At 45.1% G+C, this 21,383-nt stretch overlaps 1 protein-coding gene across 2 annotated transcripts in view; it reads right to left on the minus strand.

Annotated features, from left to right (window-relative positions):
• Nucleotides 1-16,179, minus strand: part of OTOA (otoancorin) — a 47,516-nt gene extending 31,337 nt beyond the window's left edge. The window contains exons 1-11 of one of the 2 annotated variants that reach the window (XM_006193123.2): nt 16,089-16,179; nt 15,724-15,752; nt 15,601-15,631; nt 15,457-15,484; nt 13,796-13,883; nt 11,249-11,380; nt 8,223-8,458; nt 7,268-7,371; nt 5,349-5,449; nt 3,402-3,541; nt 1,255-1,378 (exon numbers count right to left, since the gene is read on the minus strand). In XM_006193123.2, coding sequence (XP_006193185.1) covers nt 1,255-1,378; nt 3,402-3,541; nt 5,349-5,449; nt 7,268-7,371; nt 8,223-8,458; nt 11,249-11,380; nt 13,796-13,883; nt 15,457-15,484; nt 15,601-15,631; nt 15,724-15,752; nt 16,089-16,179 — 1,104 coding nt within the window. Of the gene's footprint in view, nt 1-1,254; nt 1,379-3,356; nt 3,542-5,348; nt 5,450-7,267; nt 7,372-8,222; nt 8,459-11,248; nt 11,381-13,795; nt 13,884-15,456; nt 15,485-15,600; nt 15,632-15,723; nt 15,753-16,088 lie in introns of both variants that reach the window. The other variant, XM_006193122.2, reaches the window with a different exon arrangement.
• Between the last annotated feature and the right edge of the window lie 5,204 nt (nt 16,180-21,383).

The raw sequence follows: 21,383 nt of genomic DNA on the forward strand, positions 1-21,383 counted from the left end.
TAGCAATGCAGGTTCTCAGGCTCCACCCTGGCCCTCCAGAATCAGAGACTCAGGACCTGGGTGTTTTACCAAGCTGCTTTTAACAAGCCCTCCAGCCGATTCTGAGGCACCCTCAGGTTTAAGAGACACTGACCTAGATGATTCCAAAGGGTTCTCTCATATCTAATTGTATCTGACTTTTTTTTGGTCACAGCTACCCTTGTGGCCTTAAAAATACATTTATTTTCTTATTTTTGCTTGAGCTTACTTGGAGGGGATTCTTTTCCTGGAAAACAAAAACATGCACGGACCAAGACAATGACTATTATGTCAAATGCCAAATGGGCCTGGGGATTTTATGGTTATGTGTGAAAAACTGCAGTGGAATTATTGATGGAGTTACCAAAATTGTTCTTGAATACTGCTTGCATGTCATCTTCTTAATTAAAAAAAAATGAGAAAGACGGGGAGCAGGGGATAGCTCAGTGGTAGAGCAGATGCTTAGCTGAGCTCCTGGGTTCGATCCCCAGTCCCTCCATTAAATAAATACATAAATAAACCTAATCACCTCCCCCCCCCCATGCCAAAAATTGAGAAAGACAAAACGAAATGAGAGAAGCCAGGCAGAATTAAGACTTTAAGGGAAGAAAGGAGAGAGAGATGAATGGGGGAAGGAAATGAGAGTTCACATGTACCAACTTGTCCAAACCTTTGGTCCAGAAACTCAATAAATACACCCTAATCCAGGAGTCTCCACTCTGACTGCATTGGAATCATCAGAGGAGATTTTAAAACATACTACACCCAGGCCACACCCCAGACCAATAACACAAGAATCTCTGGGGTTGGAGCCTGGGAGAAGGGGCGTGTTACTCACATAGAACCAGGTTTGAGAACCACTGTTTTATCTCCTTGCTGTGCTAAGCATGGTCACCAGACCAGCAGCCTCAGTATCACCTGGAAGCTTGCTAGAAATGCAGTCTCCGGCCCCACCCAGACTTTAAATCTGCATTTAAGATGCCCAAGCAACCGTATGCACATTTAAGTTTGAGGTGGCTGATCTCACTGAATTTTGATCTATGCAAGCTTTTTTTCCTACAGTTTCTTGTTGTTTCTTCCCATTTTAAGCTCATCCCAGTATTTGGGATACCATCTGCTGTGGTTGGACCTAGATCCTGATTAACCCTGCGCGTTTCCTCTCAAAGGCCAGGCAGGATGGTTCTCCCATTTCTCCGGCTAGTGAAACTGAGGCCAAGGCTATGGGCCCTTCTGCACCTTCTGAACACCAGCCTGGAAGCCCCTCAGGTGGCTGCACTTGATCATCTGGTGAAGGAGGACCCGGGCCATGGCAGCGTCCAGCAACTCCAGATCATCGTAGAAACACACCAGCAGCCCCAGCCTGTGTGAGAAGATAAGGGATGCTGGTGGAGGGCGCAGAGCCAGAGGCCACAACCACAGCCCCACCCCAGTTAGACCCAAGAGAGTCGCAGTCAAAGCAGCTGCCTCGTACCAGGTACTGTGCTGAGCCCTTTACCTGCATTATCTCATCACAACAACCCTGCAAGGTAGATGCTCTCATTAGCCCCATTTCACAGAAGGGCAAACTGAGACTCAAAGAGATCAAGGGTGACTTGTTCAAGGCAAGTAGTGATGCTGGGCCTTAAATCTAGATCCAACCAACTATGCCATCTCTTCCTGGGCCATTAAGGGGCACAAGGAAAGCATGCTGCTCACTTAGCCAGAGAAAAACCTCCATTTTTCATACAGAGATAAAGAGTTTGTCCACCCTGATGGATTCTCTGAGGCAGAGATTTATTTCCAGGATGCTTTACAACCAATATCCCTAGATAATGATGACTTCAAAAGGGAAAAAACATAGACAGGAGGCAAAACAATGTAGGAGCAGAGATGGGATTTGAACCCTGGATCTAGCTGGAAGCACAACATCTAATGGCTAAGAACATAGCTTCAGGCCAACTGGAGTTTGAAGCCCAGCTCTATGAGATGTCTGACCTCCAGCAAGTTATTAATTTCTCTGATAGGTTGCGGCACACAGTTGTGCAGAGCACACTCTGTACTACTGTACAGGGTCACCCTGCATCTCTAAGCTTTTAATGGGGAGATTTTCTTTGTTCATCATAGCGCATTCATAATTAATACGATGAATGAAGGGATGAGGAGTATTGTGAGGGTTAAATGAGAAGAGACACAACTGTTTAGCATACTTCTTGGTGGATACTAAGCACTTACTCATCAGTGGATGCTCTTAGCATTGGCATGAAATCTACTTGACTTAGCAAGGCTGGACCCCGTGGTTGAGCATGATCAGGCACTGACACACTCAGACATGACCACAGGAGAGCAACCAGGTCCGGAAAAGACTTTGAAAGCATGTCTGATAAGAAAAGAAGACTCGGAGGAAGTGAAGACTGAATGTTAATAACCATGTTAAGAGTAACTAGTATTTCTTAAGCACTTGCTACGTGCAGGTGTGCTTAATCTTTATGAGGATCTTAATGAGGTAGGCACCTTATTATCTCTCATTTTACAGATGGGGAAACGGAGGCACAGAGAAGAGCAGTAACACGGCCAAGATCACACAGCTTGTAAGTGGCAGAGCCAGGATTAGACCCAGGAAGTCTGGCTCCAGGTCCCATGTTCTTAACCACGAAGCTATTTTTTGTGTAACCGTAGAAAAATGGGACCCATGCTAATGGGTGAAAATTACTAAGGATGGAGGAAGAAGGTGGAATCATTTTATATAAGAATATTCTCTGCAAATGACTTTGAAAAAATGTAAGGTAATATGGTGATATCAGAGGAAGCACCTTGACAATAAAGCCCTAGGAGATGGAGAGAAGGTGGGTGAATAGTGCTCACCACCCCTCCTTACTGCACACCCCAACTTCTGACATTCAAGCCCTTTCTGGGGTCACCAGGAGCATAGCTCCTGGCCCTCCCCTGCTGGAAATGGTTCCAGGGGGATCAAGTTACAATCACTAAATGCTAGAGCTGATCCCATCCCAGGGCTCCCCACCTAGAGTCTAGATAAAAAGAGGTTCACAAATACGGGGACCCCCAAGCTATTTCCAATACTCAACCCAACCCAATGGAAATTACACATTTACCTTGGAAAGGAGGAGTGTTAAAAATGCTCCATTTCCATGCTCAGAGCTAGAATCTTAGCACTTGCTAAGACTGCATAAGTGTCTGGCACATAGGAGATGCTTAAAAAAGCATTTGTTTTCTTCCCTACTTCATAACCTCTTTAAAGGGGTCTCTTTGGTGAAACACCTCCCTCACATGCACAGAGACGTAGGACGTGGACCAGCCACCTCCTTCCCCTGCTGCTCAGAGGAAGCCGATGCTTAGATCACATCCTGGGGAACAGCTCTGAGGGCCCAGAGATCCCCGCCCCTTGCCTGTGGATGGTAGAGGTGTTCCTCATGTCAAAGCTGGAGGAGCTGATTTTCTCCAGAAACGCCTGGGCCAGTTCAGGCGTGATGTCATAAACCGTGTCCAGCTGCTTGGTGGCATTGTCATAGCTGATAAACAGCCCAATCTGGGGGACAGAGACAGGAAGCGCAGTGAGGAGGGCTGCAGTGGCCCCTTGCTGCTCCACCCTGGGGTGGGGGTGGGGGGTCCTGTGCTGCCCCGCCCCCAACACTTGGAGATGCGCGTTTCTCCTCGCCATTGGTTTCTTAACGGCCGCTAACTGCTGCTTTGGTTTCTTCTTTGATCCAATTGTTATTTAGGAAAGTTTTTTTTTTTTTAATATCTGAGCAACTGAACTTTTTTAAAGCTAATATATGTACATTTATTTGTAGATTTGTCTTACTGAGGTCAGAGAATGTGACCCACAAATTGTTTGCTTTGGGGAATCAGAATTTTTTCATAGGTGTATCAGTTTACAAATGACCCTCAGGTAATAAAAAAGTGTGTGTTCTCTTTGTAAGATAACAAAATTGCATATATGTATATAATATATATGGAAATATATTTACATAATATATAACACGCCTAGGTTATGTAAATATATATAATATGCTATTCAAATTCTTTCTACTCTTGTTCACTTTTTGCCTGTGTGTCCAAGAGTGTCACACCGAGGTCTCCTGTATTCCAACGCACTGGTATTCTGTGCTTAAAGGACTCATAAAGTTGTCTCTCCCTCGTGGAGCGTACTCTTCGTCCATATAAATATAAAATTCCCTCTTAGTGTTGGTACTCTGTGGCTTTACCTCCTTCCTCTACATTTTTAGAAGATGAAGAAATGTTGCTAATGGCCTCTTGATCTCAGAAATTCCCCGCAAGGGGCCCAGTTTCCTAAGAATTGAACCTCTATGTAGTGGAGGGTATAGCTCAGTGGTAGATTGTGTGCCTAGCATGCACAAGGTCCTGGGTTCAATGCCCACTGCCTCCATAAGTGAATACATAAGTGAACTTAATTACCCCCACCCCCCCCCCAAAAAAAAACCACTGGTCTAAAACTATTAAAAGAAGATTGAAACTCTATTGACTTCCTAAAATTCACCCAAATTTGGGAGAGTAAAGTGGAAGTTTAATCCATTTTATGCTTGAGGGTTATAAAATTGAGAGACATCTGAAACAGTCCCAGCCTCCTAGGTGAAAAGAGGAACCCAGGTCTGCCTCTGTGGTTTCATAACAGCCAGATACTGTTGGGTCAACCGGTCCTTGCACAAGCTGGCCAGGAGAAAGTCAGGGCACATATGATAAAAACTGGAGGCAAGCCCCAAACTCTTAATGAATGCCTCCCTGTTGGCAACACTCTTAGGAGGCTGCATTCCAGAACCATGCTACTCAAGGGATTTTAGTGTCACCGGGCCAGCGTCAGTAGGAGAGAGACAGTAACCTTGAATATGTACATTTCTCCACTGTAAACTCGAGCTGAAATCCAATCACTGCTCATGCTGAAGTAGCTATCAATAAACGTAACCATAAATAGGAGTAGCTATTCATCCATGTTGCTTTTCATTTAGGTTCGAGCTTCCAAGGACTAGAAACTGTATAGCTAATGTCCTTGCCCTTTCTGAAGCACAAAATTACCCTTAAATGATTTTTTGTTCACAGCCAGCATTCTCTTTGGATCATGTTTGTTCACATCAGAGCTATCTTAGTTGTCCATAATTCTTTTTCTTTTCTTAGCTCTTCTACACTAGAACACAGTCCAATGACTGACTGCTTGAGACTTTATTCCAAGTGTTTCCTTTAGATGTTCAAGATATATTTAGCTGAGGCAGGGTGTCCAATTTCCAGGGCACCTTGACTGGCTGGATGAACATGAGAGAACACACCTTACCCCAGATGTATTTGTGATGGGAACATGTAAATGTACTTTTCCAACTTACTTCTCTGGGACAAATTTTCATGATTTCTTCAAGTGATAGGTGAACCATATATCTGCCCAGAATCCATAAGTTTTCTGCACTGACCCATGAAACAGAGTCATCTGCAAAAAAATTAATGAATGGATAAATGAGTAAATAATTAAATAAAAGTCTGTGCACTGGTATGTGATAGTCAAAAGCATCTTTTGATCTTGACGTCAGCACCTCCTTTTTGCATTCATTAACTCATTCAACAACCACTTTTTGAGAGCCTCTCCCTATGAGATGCTATGCTATACACAGGCAATGACAGGTGCCCACCGCTTTGTTACTCAATGGTGTGGCCCTTAGACTGGCAGCCTCAGCGCCTCCTGGGAACTTGTTAGAAATTCAGATTATTTTTAATACTTAAATGTAGTTTCATTTTTAGTTTATTTAGTTACCAACCTGAAATATATTGGACTCTTTTATTACTACCAGTAACAATTATTATCTTCCTTATTGATTATCATCATGTTCCTGTACATGAGCCAAACTAAACCATTCGTCCTTCCTGGTAGGCATCCTAGATGTTGTACAAATCTTTGCTCTCTTGGCTGGGTCCTTCTCATCAGCTTGGATGCCTTTCCCCTAACCCTTTTGCTTCTAAACCCTACCTTAAAAATTGAGCTCAAATATTTTCTCTTCCCTAAAGTCTTCTCTCATCTCTTTAGCCCGCAGGACTGCCTCCCTTATCTGAATTCCCAGAGGGCTCTCTGGGAAATTTGAAACTCCCACTCAGTGAATGTCAGCAGGGCTTCGAGAACCGTCATGACCAGGATCCAACTTCAAGTTTCATTGAGTTAGAATTGGCAGCCATGACCTTCCAATCCTTCAGTAAGACTTTTACCCACAACAGCACTGTTAGAGTTCAGCGACCCAGTCACCCTGTAGTGTAGTCACCAACCATCCTCAAACTTGGGATAGTTTTGACGTCCAAAGTATTTCCAGCTACCTCAAGGAACTTCATGAAAAAAAAAAAAGTTTAAAGCCCAAATTTATCTTTATTCACTTTGATTTAATAATGAAACATACAAGAATTTTAGGAGCATCTGTCTCCGAATTCTGGCAGTGGGGAGGGTGTAGCTCAGTGGTAGAGTGCATGTCTAGCATGCAGGAGGTCCTGGGTTCAATCTTCAGTGCCTCCATTAACGGGGGAAATTTTTCTTTTTTAATTTAAAAAGGGAGCAGGGTATATAGCTCAGTGGTAGAGCTCGTACTTAGCATGCAGGAGGTTCCAGGGGGTGTGGGTTCAATCTCTAATACCTCCATTAAAGTAAATAAATAAATCTAACTACCTCCCCGTCACCAAAAAAAAAAAAAAAATCCTGGCAATAAGGACTTCTAGAGGTTGGGTGACTTTCTCAGGGTTACACAGTGTGAGATTCAGATTCCTGGAGGCCCTAATTATTCATCAGGCAGAGGGAGTTCTGCTGGGCATTGAAGACATTGATTATTCCGTTGTATAATGCCTCTTCTATACAAATCTCAGAGCTTAATTCCAGGAAAAGGATTGATTGGCACCCGCTACTCTCCAACCCCACAGGCATTTTCTAAGTTTCACACACACACCAAGCTCATTCCCACCTCAGGGCCTTTGTATTTGCTGCTTCCTCTGCCTGGAAGGAATGCTGTCATGATTTACCTTCCACTAAGAAACTAGGACATTGATGGTGAGATACAGATGATCCTTCCTGCAGAGACTTCAGAGCGTGAAAAACGCATCGATGAAATGGGGTGTGTGTTTGACTCCACAAGCCACATCAAATCCTTTTCAGACGTTGAGGGAGGTAAAAATTATGAGGGACAATTAAATCAAATCCGTATCTTCTGAGATGAAGCACCTCTCTGAAGGATGGACTCCCCCTCAGAAGGGTCCCCCACTCAAAGCATGGGCTCACCAGTGAAATTGGAGGATGTCTGCAAGATCCCAGTCATCCAGGAATAAAGAGCTTTCTGGGAATGCGCCGAGGTTTGGTCGTAGAGATCTTTGAATACCGCAGATCTGAATGACACAAACATGGCATCAGTTAGGGAACGAACAGATGACAGCTGCCTCAAGGCTGGGTCAAAACAGCCAAGGTACACAAAGCTGTCTTCGGTTAAAAGCCCTTCCCACTCTCTTGCTGGATATATCTGTTTTCCCATTTCTCCTCTTCTCATTACGGTTAAATACCTTCCAAAGAGTGGTCCCCACTCCTCACCACTTGGTCAGTTTTTTATTTTATTATTTTTTGGTAACAGCTTTATTCAGATATAATTCATATACCATAAAATTTGCCCAATTAAGGCATACAGTTTGAGGGGAGGGTATAGTTCAGTGGTGGAGTGCATGCTTCACATGCAAAGGTCCTGGGTTCAAACCCCAGTATCTCCATTACAATAAGTAAATAAATCAATCTAATTACCTCCCCCAAAAAATAAAAAAATAAATTTTAAATAAATAAAAATGAAGTGTATACTGCTGCAGAGACCTCTCCTCCCAGCCACCTCCAGTGGACAGCCTGCCCCCTCCCAAGCCCCTAATTAAAGACCTGGGAGCCAAAAAAATAAAAATAAAATAGTGTACAATTCAATGCTTTTCAGTATAATCACAGAATTGTGCAGCCATTACCACAGTCAATTGTAGAACATTTTAAGTACCTCAAAAAAAAAAAACCCATACCTTTTAGCTATCACCCCTGAACTTCTTGTCACCCCAACTGCTAGAAACCACTAATCTACTTTCTATCTCCGTGGATTTGCCTCTTCTGGATAGCTCAGATAAATGCCATCATATAGTATGTCACCTTTGTGCCTGGCCTCTCCCAACTGGCATGATGTCTCCAAGCGGGGGAGGCAGGGGCGGGTACTCACAGGTTCTTGAAGGCGTCCTCACGCAGGTCTCGGGGGAGCCTCTCAACGATGTCCGGCTGCAGGAAGCGGCCTGAGGACCCCCTCAGCACCCTACTCAGGATCTCCACACACTCCAGGGGGTTCAGCACCTGGAAACACCTCTCCAGCGTGATGAGAAATAGGCTGCGGTTCACCCCCGGGCTCTGCAAGGCTTGTTTCCGAACCTCTGCCACGTCAATAACGATGTCATCCAGCTCCTAAGGGAAGGATAGGAGTTAGGGTTGTCTAGAGAGCTGCCTCTCGATTTGGAAGCCCTGGTGGTGAAACTTAGCAGCAGTGGTGAAATTCAGGACCACTATTAAATACCATGCTGTGATGTCAAAACTTCTAGAACTTTCCATCACCTCCAGAACAAAGTCAAGGCCTCCACCTGCTTCATCCACACTAGGCACCTTCTCTCTCTCCAGATACACCATGACCACCACACCTCAGGCCCTTGCTCTAGCTGGAGTCCCCTCCCCACCTCCTTCTCCCAGCAAAATCCAGCTGATCCTTTTAAGGCCAAGCTCAGTTGTCATTTAATTGGTGAAGTCTTCTTTGATGTCCTCTTACTTTGGTCAGGTCAAATCTCCCTCCCCTCTGGGCTCCCAAAAGCATCTTGAACCAAATTCCATGATGCATTAGAGATGCTTATGGGCCTGTCTTTCCTCCAAGCCAATGGATCTCGACCCTGGCTGCACATCAGAACCACTAAGGAGGTGATCCCCTGCACCACCATTTAGAGTCTGACTTAATTGGTCTCTGGTGATTCCAGTGTGCAGCTGGGGTTGAGCCAGGAAAGTCCTGAGGCCCAAGCCATGTGCTAGGAGAATGCCTGGTACCTAGAAGACACTGAAATGTGGCCTGTTTGAATGAATGAATGAATGAATCCTTTGAACCACAGATTCCCGACTGCTGACAGGGTTTGGGCACAATCTGACTTGACACACTCTATCCTTCAAGCAACACATCCTCTGAAAATAACAGTCACAATTTACTGAGTGTGGACTACACATGAGCCACTGTGCCAGGCAAGGAGGGAACATGCACTGACTCCTGTAATTCTCACAACAGTCCTATAGGTTAAGCCCCGTAAGTCGGAGGGTCAGACATCCCCAGGTTCAAATCCCAGGTCCTCCACTTATACATGTGTGGGTCCTTGAGCAAATCACCTATCTTTTTTAAGTCTCAGTTTCTTCCTTTTGAATGGAGATAAAATCAGTGCCTACCTCTTAGATTTCTATCAGAATTGAATGAGATCATGAATGGAGAGTGCCTGGTACCAAGTGAACACTCAGCAAGCATCGTATGGTGTAATAACTCAGTGCCACAGGGGACGAGAACAAGAGAGAGAATGGGCAACCTGCCCAGACCTGCACGGAGCTGGGATCTGACAAGTCCAAGCCCACACCTCCAGCCATGACCAAGTGTTTCCTGACTTCAGCCATTTCCGGTCGGGGCTCAACAGTGCAGGGGCTAAGAGTGTAACTTAGGGGCTCAATGAATAGCATTAGAGCATCTGTGAGCACTGGGGAGAAGCTGCATCCTCCTTCCCACTGCTGTGGAGCTGCCCCCCAGCATCTCCTTCAGGGATGAACGTACGTAGGCAGCAAGCTGGCCAGGTGGCAGAAGAACCTTTGATGTGTCGCCACCAGAAATCACACACTTTCATAACATACTACGGTTGTTGCAAATGTCTTGAAATCACACTCAACACTTCCTCAGAATTACAGAAGCTAAATTTTGTTATTGGATGTGTTACAGAAACAGAGAAATTACTGTACCCCAACTTGGTCTTATGTATTTTGATAAATGTCTTCCAATAGAATCAGCTTCTTTTGTCATCTTTTGTATTTCATTTTAATAGATTTTAACATTATTCTGAGAAGGAGCCCATGGGCGATGCCAGAGGGCTCACAGCTGGTCCCCCCTAGGTTCCCCCCTCAGGTTTGCCACTTCCAAGCTGTGTAACCCAAGGTTACGCACTCAGCCTCTCCAAGCCTGTTTCCTCATCTGAACGTTGAAATGGTAAGATTCTAATTATCCTTATTTCAGAAGGTCCTGGAGACAATCCGATATTTCCTGGCATGTTAAACCCCTAGGACAGTTGGCAAATCTAACCCACAGGCCAAATATGGCCCACTGCCTGTTTTTGTGAATAAAGTTTTATTGGAACACATCCACACTCTTTCATTTCCCAGTCATCTATGGCTGCTTTGACATTACAACGGCCGAGTAGAGTAGCTGTGAGAGATCGTATGGCCTGCAAAGCCTCAAATATTTGCTGTTGGGCCCTTTACAGAAACCACTTGCTGATTATTCCCTTAGGATAATACCTGACACATAATAAACCCTCAATAAACATTAATCAGTATCATTTTCATAGACCATCATCCTCATTTTTGCCATATTTTTGCATTGCCTTTATGATTATTTAGTTCATGTTTTTACTTTAAACTGACCCTTCTTAAAACAAATCCATTTCAAAAGGAAACATTACGTCTCCACCAAGCTCACAGATTTCATGTGTATTTTAATAACAGACATTAAAATAAGTCTGTGATTATTAAAGTATTTAAATGGTTCAACTGCATGGGTTCAAAGGGTTCTCCGGGTCTTAGAGGCCTTACTCTGTTCTTACATCATCAACCTCATTTTGTGGAAATTTCCTGTTTCTGCTTTCTGCCTCCTCTGGACCATAAGCTCCCTGAGGGCAGGGGCAGTCTTGCATCTCTGGTGCACAATAATCACTTATGGATGTTTAGCAAACCAAACTATTGGAGCTCCTCAGCATCCCTCATTTCTTGATACGCACAGAATAAGGCTGTTCAACTGAACTTTGGAGAAAGTAGGAGAGAAAACCTAAGTCCCAAAACTCCCAGGGACTTTGCAGAGGACGAAGGAGGGAGGAAGAGATAAGGAAGTCAGGCTCAATTCCATTCAACTCAACAAACACCAACTGGCCCTGGACTCCTCCCCCTACTCCCGGGAAGCCAAGACTGCCTTACCATGCGGTCCTTCTTGTCTTCTAACAGGCACTTCATGGCGGTGTGGAATTGCTGAGCATCTGTTTGCCTCAGGTCCTCCAGCAGCTTCTGGGGCTCGTACAAACGCTGCTTCAGGTGATTTTCCATGGCTGCCTGGATATGGAATGTTGGGAGAGTCAGTGAGGACAGGAGCACGTGGTCAGCACCACGGCCAGCAGCCCAGCCAAGCAATTCCCCGTGGAGACCGCAAGCTGGCAGCCTTCACACCTGTTTGGTTGAGTTGGCTCCAGAGTTTTTTATTCGCTGTCAACATTTATAATTCAGGGGATTCCTCCCAAAAATCCAGATTTCCAACTTCTCTTGGAAAACACAAAGACATGGCACCACTGAGCACACATCCCCTTCCTTGTAATAATCCTTGCAGGTGATTGAGGTTTTAAGTCCTAAGCAGCTGGGCTCTATCCAGAAAGTTTACTACACTCAGAAGGACACGGCTTAAAAACCCCCTCCCATGCCCCAGACCACCAGCACAGGACCAAAATTTAGGCAGCTAGAACTCGTGGCATCTGCTCCAGGGTGAGGAGCAGAGGCCAGCAGCCTCTCCTAGGAGAGATTTCCTCTGCTTCTGGGGGGATCTTTTTCTAAACCTTCCTTAAATAGAGGTGCTCGAGAAAGGCAGAATAGCATGACATTGTGGACAAAAGGTGAGCTCTAGAGCCAGACAATCCATGTGCAAATCCCCGCCTTGACACTAACTAGCTGTGCAGGCTAAGACAAGTTCCTTAACTAGGATTGCTAGATAGAACACAGGATGCCCAGTTAAATTTGAATTGCTGATAAACAATGGATAATTTTTAGCATAAGTACATCTCAAATATTGCGTGGAACATACTTACACTAAAAAAAAAGTATTCATTGTTCATCTGCAAGTCAAATTTAACTGGGCATCCTGTATTTACACTTGCTAAATGGACAACACTACCTCTGGGCCTCAGTTTTCTCAGCTGAAAGATAAGAACAACAATCAAACTCACTTGGTAAGTAAGGATGAATTCTGGGTCGTGAGTAGTAAATGAGTGTGTAAGGTGTTCTCAACGGCGCCTAGCTCATAGCAGGTGGTCAGTAAGTGCCAACCATTATTCTCTGTCCTGAGTTGAACAGTTGTTTACTCAGTGTCTCTCCCCCTAGAATGAATGGTCCACGTGGGTACCTGCCTTGCTCTTCTGAGTCTCCAGTGTCTAGAACTGTGCCTAGCAGAGAATAGAGGCTGGATAAGTAGATATTGACTAAATAAATAGATATGCAAATAAAAAGAGAGGTAGTATAGCTTCTGATCAGGTTAAAATATACACATTTCATGAGAAACCCCACAGCTCGGGAGAGAAGGAGCAAGCCTCACTTCTTTCTAAGCTGCACAGACCGATGAACAGGACAAAGAAGGCAGATGCCGTGAGGCCAACAGCCACCTCCAGCTAGTGGGTGTCCTGGTAAATGGTTAACAATCAGCAATCTGAGTGCAGTTCTCAGCCTGAGTGTTGGCTGACACTTTCATTTTCATTATAAAGTAAATAAAAACTGAAATAACAGAGATATATGTCAGAACTTCACTCATCATTGACATGATTTCTTTGCTGCATTAGATAATGATCTTTGAATTCTGAAAGAATATTCTCTCCGCTTTCTGTGCTATTCACAGCATCTTGGTAAAGGCACAACATAGCACTTGGAGCTGATAAGCATGCTGATGAGGCACGTGCTGCCCAGTTTGCCGCAGTCCCCACCATGCCTTGTTGCTCCCTATGGCAAATAGCCATTGCCATCTATTTACATGCTTGTGCTAGTTTTTTTCTTACAGTAGAGTTCAAAGGGAAGAAAGAGCAATATTTGGGGGGGCCCATGATTGACAGACTGATAATTATACCCCAAAATCCACTCTCCTGTAATTCCTTTTAGCAATAGAATCTCCCAGGTTTTAGCCAGGTACATGGCCTCTCGGAAAGTCCGTGACTGTGGACTGCGAACCAACGAAACACGAACAGGAGGAAATGTGCAACTTGCAGGTCACAGCCTTCAAGAGAAGCTGCTCGCCCTTCACTTCCCCTTTCCCACCGCGCCCTCCCCTGGGTTGGAGAATGGCCGTGCTGTCTCAGCTATGTGCACGACGTCCCTAGACGATGACAAAGCAACAGGATAGAAGGAACCAGGGCCCCTCGATGGCCTTTTGAAATGCAGCTGCCACTAACTAACTCTCTGGGTCTCCCACCTGGCTCTGGACTATTACATGAGATAAAAATAAACTAAATTGTTTAAGCTGCTGTAATTTGGGGCCTCTTTGTTACAGCAGCTCAGCCTGTACCCTGATATACCACATCTCCATCCAAGGTGGGAAAATGAAAGACAGACCAAAGAGCTTGTATCCTGTTGCAAGAAAAACTGGACAGAACATGTTTCTTTGTGGAAGTGAAGACTAGCTCTCTACCCAGCCCACTTCTCCATCTTACCTGGCCCCTGGCTTTGCAATCCCTGTGCACTGAGAGGAGAACATAGGCTTGGGTCTCAGATACACACCTGCAGGCTGAGGATGGTGAAGGGAACATTCCGTGAGTTCAGATAGGCCAGGACTCTGTGGGAAAGGTCTGCCGTCCACACATGGGAGCTTCAGCGGAAGACAGACAGAAGAAGGTTGTGATGACAGGGTCCCCGATGGTGAGTGGTTCCCCGACTAGCTGAGTGCTCAGGGGACCGAAGTTCAAAGAAGGTAGTGGGAACGGGCAGGATGCTAAGAAGTCTGTGCTTGAGGGCAGGAGATTTATTGCCTTGCACAGTGTGGGGGAGTTTCCAACTCGAGGAGTCTGCCTGAACACCATCGTCTCAAAGACAATGATCGCTTTCGGAGCTGTAACCTACAGTCTAATTCCCACAACAATCCTCTCAGATTAACTGCAATCAATCCAGGTTGACTTGGAAAGGCTTCCTTACTCTACTGAGTTTAAAAAACAGATGCTGTTTTTTTAACCGTAAGAGGCCAGAATAGCAGAGTCAAGAGTGTGGGCTCAAAGCCGGGACTTGAGACCTGGCTCCACCACCACTTGACTGTGTGGCCTGAGGCAGTTAACTGAATGTTCCTGTGCCTTGGTTTCCCTTTCTATGCAGCACAGCTAACAATTGTGAGAATTAAATTTCTTCACACGGGTAAAGTGCTTACAACAGTGCCCAACACATAGAAAATGCACATTTTCCCCTCAGAACAGCCAAAAATTGGAAGCAACTCAAACGTCCAACAACAGGTGAGAGGTTAAACAGATGCTCTGTCCATTCGATGGAACGCCGCTCACCAAGGAAAAAGGAATGAGTTGGACTTTTGCGTCTAGCTGTGATGGAGTAATTGGCTCCAGATAAATCCTCCTGCCTTAAACAATTAGGCCTTCTATAATCCCATTTCTGTTATAAATAAATAGATAGATAAAAATTTTAGCCTGAAAGAATATATCCAAAACTATCAACTGGAGTTACCCTGGAGAGAAGAGTGTTTATGGGGGTCTTTCAATTTAATAATTGAGCGCTCCTGTCAGTGGGGCTTCAAGGCTCCTATTTCTCCTTCATAGTCCTTGTTCTATTCGAATTATCTGTTAATATTTGTCTTTCCACAACACTGTCTAGTGCCGTGCCCCAGATCCTCAGCATCTAACGCCAGCCTGTATGCAGCGTATAGAGCGACAGTGAGCCCTGGAGCCAGGCTGCTGGATACACACTCTGGGCTCCACCACTTCCCAGCCGTGTGACCTTAATTCACCTCCCCAGGCTTCTGTTTCCTTCTTCTCTCTAGTGTGATAACACGAGGACCATGTGAGGATCACATGTGTTTCTATGCACAAAGCACTTAGAATAGTATCTATGTGGGGAGGGTACAGCTCAGTGGTGGAGCATGTGCTTAGCACGCACAAGGTCCTGGGTTCAATCCTCGGTACCTCCACTAAAAATAAATAACTAAAAATAAGAGAATGGTACCTGCTATGTAGTAAGTACTCAGTAAATGTTAGCTCTTGTACTAGAGCAGAGAGCGCTAAAATTTTGTGGAACAAACGTATCTATTTTAAAACACTTGTGCTTTGGGTGATATTTTTCATAATGAGTACATATTACTTCTTATGATTAAGAGACTTCCATTAGGAACTTTTTTTTTTTTTTAATCTATGCCATCCCTTCCCCTCCCCTTTAGGGTGGGTTACCTTTGAAACTGTATGAGATCCAGCAATGCTACAATGGAAATAAAATGAAAAGACAACTTAAAAAGGAATCATTCCAGAGGGATCATATGTGCATTCTGCTTGAAATTCTTAGAAGCAACAAGGGAGGGACAGTGGGGACATTACCATTCAGGTAGCTTCCATCTATTATTTCTTCCTGAAAGGCAAAGAGATTACACCAAGTATAGCAGCCAAAAGTTGGCAGTTGGAGCAGAGGGGATGTTGTTTAAAAGAAAATGCAATACTCACCGCCATTTTTTTCAACAGTGGATGCAAATCTGCAACAAAGCCATTAAATGTATCAATAGAATAAAAATACAAATATGGCTTAAGAAAAGATCCCCCCCCCCACAGAAAGGCCATTCATGAAGGAAATAATTTTAGTAAATTTTAATGATATTTGTGCCTGTATGTACCAGTGTGAGAAAACCTTGGTTTGGGAAATCCTTTTAGAATAATCCTGAAAATTCTACATATACATGGGTACACACGCACACAGGCAGGCACACATCCTAAAACTCTTTACGGCAACACATACCTAAGTTGATCTAACCCCACTCCATTCCCTAAGATGTGTGGAAACCATGACAGATGATTCCTCCCCCAGGACTTACCCTGCTGGGAATCCTGAATTCTATGACTTGCCACTCCATGGCTCAGAAAGAGGAACAGCAAAAGAGAGTGTGTCCTAGGTTCCTGAGACATTCTCCTGTGGATAATTCAAGCACAGAAGTGATTCAGGTTTGTACATTTTAAGTATATTTAAGAACATTCAGAAGACAAAAGGGAGGAACAGATAGACTCAGAATCACTTGAGGGTTTTTCTTAAATTTTAAATTCCTTTGCTCCATCTAAAAACGTATGCTAGTCTAAGACACAATTATCTCTCTCCTCAATCTACAATAGCCTGCTTATATTCTTATATCCGCCACCCATTCCCCTCAATCCAGCAAAGGCGGGCGGTTAAAAGCATGGACTCTGTCATATCTGACAAGGGACTTATATCTATAATATAAAAAGAACTCTTACAATTCAGTAAGTATAAGATAAACAAGCCAATGGGAAAAACATATAAACTTAAACTTCATTAAAAAAATAAAAGCAAATGACCAATAGTACATAAAAGATTATCAACATTATTAGTTATCAGGAACATGTACATTAAGCCCATATGAGATATACCACGACATACGCACCAGAATGGCTAAAAGTTTACAAGACTGACAATACCAAGTGTTGACAATGATGTGGAGCAACATGAACTCTTACATCTGCTGATACAGCCCCTTTGGAATACTGTTTGGCAGTGTCTTATGAAGTTAAGTATACACTATGATCCAGGAATTCTATCCCTAGGTATTTACCCAAGAGAAATTAAAATACATTTCCATACAAAGATTTGCACAGTTTCATTCATATTAGCCAAAAGTTGGAAACAATGCAAATGTTCAACTATAGATGCAAGATTAAACAAATATGGAATATCCATTCAATGGACTATCACTCACCAGTAAATAAGGAATGAGTTGGACTTCTGCTTCCAGCTGCAATGGAGTAATCGGCAGTAGATAAACTCTCCTGCCTTAAACAATAGAAAACAAACAAAATATATGAAACAAAGGTTTTCAGACATTGGTCAATGGATAGCACAAGACTGACATCCCTGAGAGAAGGGAAAATCTGAGATAAGAGAAAATATATATATTAAGTTCTGTCCCCAGTTCCTGGCACACGGCTCCTAAAATCCTTATAATTTCCTAAATAATAGGAGCACTAGGAGCATTTTTGGTTCTATTGAGGCAGCTCTCGGGGGGCTCCTAAAGGGAGACTGGTCACCAGAGAGACGAAGTCATGATTAGAAACTTAGAATCTTCAGCCCTCCCCCCATCTCCCGGAGAACAGAGGGGCTGAAAATGGAAAATAACTAATTATGTCTATGTGAGGAAGCCTCCATAAAGTCCCAACAGTAGGAGATTCAGAGGGCTTCCAGGTTGGCTAACACAGCCTTTTCAAGGCTGCATCCTTGAAAAGGGCTCCCACTGTGGGACTGGTGGGCAGAGTGTACGTTCCAAGGACAGGGAAGTGGGTAAGGAGCGGGTAAGGAGCCTCTGATCCCCAAGTCCAGCTTGAGGGTCAATCAGCGGTCACATCCTCTCAATGACCTCTCCAAGGGTGCTAGCAATCGACAACCCAAGGGCCAAATTCAAAGGCTGCCTGGTTTTGTGTGGCTCATGAGCTAAACATGGTTTTTTACACTTTTTAACAGTTTTTAAAAATCAAAAGAACAATATTTCTTGACACATGAAAATTTTGCATATGAAATTTAAATGTTAGTGTCCATAAATATAGTTTTATTGGAATACGGCCATTCCATTCATTTAAGTATCGTCTGTGGCTGTTTCCATGCTACAACGGCAGAGCTGGGAAGTTGTGACTAAGGAAGTGTGGTCCACCAAGCGAAAATATTTACTCTCTGCTCCTTTACTGAAAAAGTGTGCCAAGCCTGCTTTTAGAACTCCATTCTTTTATATTTACAGAAGAAATGAGATGTCTGAGATGGCTTCATAATAATCTAAGGGGAGAAAATAGACATGGATGAAACAAGTTGACCACCGAAGCTGGGTGACAGGTACACGAGGTCCATTATATTCAAGTGTCTGCCTTTACATGGGCTTGAAATTTTCCACACAACTGACTTTTAAAAAGAAAAAGCAAAACAACAGAGGCGGTGTTTTTCATAAAAGAGGGTGGAGAGATGAGGAGGAACCAGGAAAAGGGGCTGAGAGGGGTGGCCAGAGAGCTGGGAGGAAAGCAGGTGTGGATGGTGTCCTGGAGGTCACGGGCAGAGAGGGGAGGAACACTTAAGCGCTGCTCCTGGGTCATGTCAGGGGAAGACTGGGGATTGCGCTTTGCCTCCCCTGACTCCCAGGCCGCCCACACCCCAGTTACAGGATGCCACCCTCTTAACAGAAACTTGAAGGGACCCCATAATGCAGGCCGTGGGTTTCTTGAGATTCCCTTCTGGGTGCCCCAGCATCCTCTTAATACAGAGTTCCCTGGTATTGTCTGGCTTGTCGTGCAAACGGATTCTTTATCTCCCAGGGGACTTTCACAACCAGCCTTGAAAAGAGTTGTACTTTGCTCATTTCACTGCCCAAGGGCAAAAACCAATGAAACTTTTGAAACCTCCAGACACCAAAAGTGGCGCATTCTAACAGATTTCGAGCGAACGTGATCCCAAAGCACTTTGTAGACGCGTTCTGCTCCATCAGTCCTACCCCGGCAGGCTGGTGCGGTCAGCTCTCATAATAACGCTCACTGGCTTTGGGGCTTTGGGGAACTTCTGGCCCTTTTTCCTCCTTTCCCTTTGGTCAGCTGCCCTGGGGCATTGGTCTCATTCACAACTCTCCAGTTTCCCAGACAATGAGGCTTCTTGTGCCTGTCGCTGCAGCATCCCTATTAACTCTACGAGAGGTTTACAATTACTGAAACAGATGCCCCGCTTTCTGCTGCCCACAAAGTCTTCGTTCCAATGAAATTGCCAGGATGGGATTTGGTTTTAATTAAAAGCCCTTCGGGTCACTCTCTTCCAGGAGACTGGCCAAGAGGATTGAAAGGGCTGAGCTGTGGCAAAGGCGATCTGGCGGTGGATAGCTTTCTCCATGCACCCCACCCCTTCCTCACCGAAAGGCCTTCTCCCTGCAGATGGGCGAAAATTAGGCAGGCAAGGATTACTTTGAAGAAACTTAGAATGAAAACAGCAACAATAACCACAATCTTGAAATGAATATGTTTTTCTGAAAAACTTCACGCTTTTGGATGAGCAGAGAGACCAGTCATCCCAGTTTCTGGGACTGAGGGGTTCAGCTTTAAAACCTGGAAAGTTGCAGGCAAACCAGGATACCGATTTGGTCACCCAAAGGATGAGAAACATAGCATCTTCTATGAAACTTGCAAAGATGCTGGGGCATTGCCATGCCAGACATACACCAACAATTCACAATTACATGGAGTTTTACTGTCTGCAAAGCAGCTCTATTAAAAGTCTGTATTATGGATACATACATATGGATACGGGTGTATAGATACTAACTTGGAGATTTTTTACAAAAAAAACAAAAAACACAAGACCATTTTCATTACTATTAATGCAAACTGGGCTAACTTGTCTGGTTTGTAGAATACCAGGCTGACTGATCTGGGTTTGGATTTCATTTCAAACCATGGTGTTGGAACAGCCCGGCTCACAAGTGCTGTAGAACTCAGGGAATGGGTGCTTTCTGGAACAGACGCATGGAGGCCTGAGCACTGGTTCCGGCTCTGCCCCTGATAGTGAGCGACCCTGAACAGTCATCCCCCTTCCTCTCTTTTCATCTCAGAAGAGCAAAATGGAAGCCTTGGGATTCCGTGACGAAAGGGGGAGACTCAGAGAGGAGGACACTGGTCTCACTGAGCATCTTCCATCTACTGGATCATTTCATTTACTCACCCGATCCACCGGCCCTGAAGGTCTACTTCCCTTAAGTGTCACAGATGAGTTCAGTGGACATGCAGAGGTCTCAGAGCAAGCAAATGGCAGAGAGGGGGGCCCGAGGCAGTAGCAACCGTTGAATGGGAGAGAACAAAGCACATGCCCGCTACACGCATTGCCCTGCTCAGTCCTTGCAGAATCTTTGAGGCAAGCATTACCATTATTTCTTTTTCACAGACTAGGAAACAGGTTCTAAAAGGTCAAGTGACCTGCCCAAGGTCACACAGCTATTAGGTGGATCACAAACGCAGAGATAAATGACTCCACACACTTACCAGCTCTGCTCTCTAGCCTCTGCTCCGCAGCCCTGAACCTAAAACTCTAGGTGGTCAGGGCAACGTTAGGGATTGAAGCCCCGGGTTTAATTTAAAGCACCCCTACTGGCTGCAAGCGCCTGAACAAGTTCCTCCACCTGCACCACCTGCATTTCCTCTCCTGCACCATGAGGGACGGCCATGGCCCCTCCTTCACACAGGCTGCAAACATTTGTATAGTTCATCGATTTATCCTATGCATAGCTGGTGCTATTTGCTCTACCTGTATATTCCCATTTCTTCCTCACAACAGCTATGAGATAAAACACGTAAAATGTATAAAGAGCTTTCCTTATATGTAGAATATGTAAACACTGAGCCCAGCACCGGCACATGTAAATTCGATGAACAGGAGCTGTTATGAGTCCTGACACTGTTATTTTTGCTGCTGACATCCTTACAAAGTTGTCACCACTGTTGTTCTTATTACTGTCATTCAGTGGGTTCGGATCCCTTTCTTGGAAATTTCATCACCTCCTCCCCCGTCCACCCCATGGACACCCCCGGCCCATGAGCCCTTAAAAACCTTCGCCGATCCTCCATTCTCTGTCACCAGCTGCCCCACTCCACCTTGTGCCTCTTCCCTGGGGAGGCCCCGCGGCGACCCCCCTCTCCAACCACCAACCCCCGGCCTCCAGGCGACCCCAGCGCCACCAGCTGCTCCCGCCCGCCCGCGCCCCGTGCGCCTGGCCCCGCCGGGTCCTCCTCCCCGGCTGCCCGCACCTCACCTGCGGTGCCCGGCTCTGCTGCTCTGAGTCCGGCGGGCGGGCGGGCGGTGGGAACGGCTCCCACCTCCCTGCGGTGGCACCTGCGGAGGGGACACCCGGGCTCCGAGCGCCGCGGGGGTCACAGTCCCGAAGCGCGCAAGACAAAACGCGCTCTCCCTCGCCCCTCTCCCAGACAAGCGGCGGGCCAAGAGGCTGAAGGGCTTTACAGACACATCCACCAATTGCAGTGCAGGGACTCTCTTTGGATCCAGATTCAAACTATTTAAAAAGTGATAGGACAATTGGAGTGATGTGGTCGCTGGATGTTGAATAGTTAGGGTTTTCTTTTAGGTGTGA

Source organism: Camelus ferus, chromosome 18 (assembly GCF_009834535.1).
Source record: "Camelus ferus isolate YT-003-E chromosome 18, BCGSAC_Cfer_1.0, whole genome shotgun sequence".
Lineage (NCBI taxonomy): Eukaryota > Metazoa > Chordata > Mammalia > Artiodactyla > Camelidae > Camelus > Camelus ferus.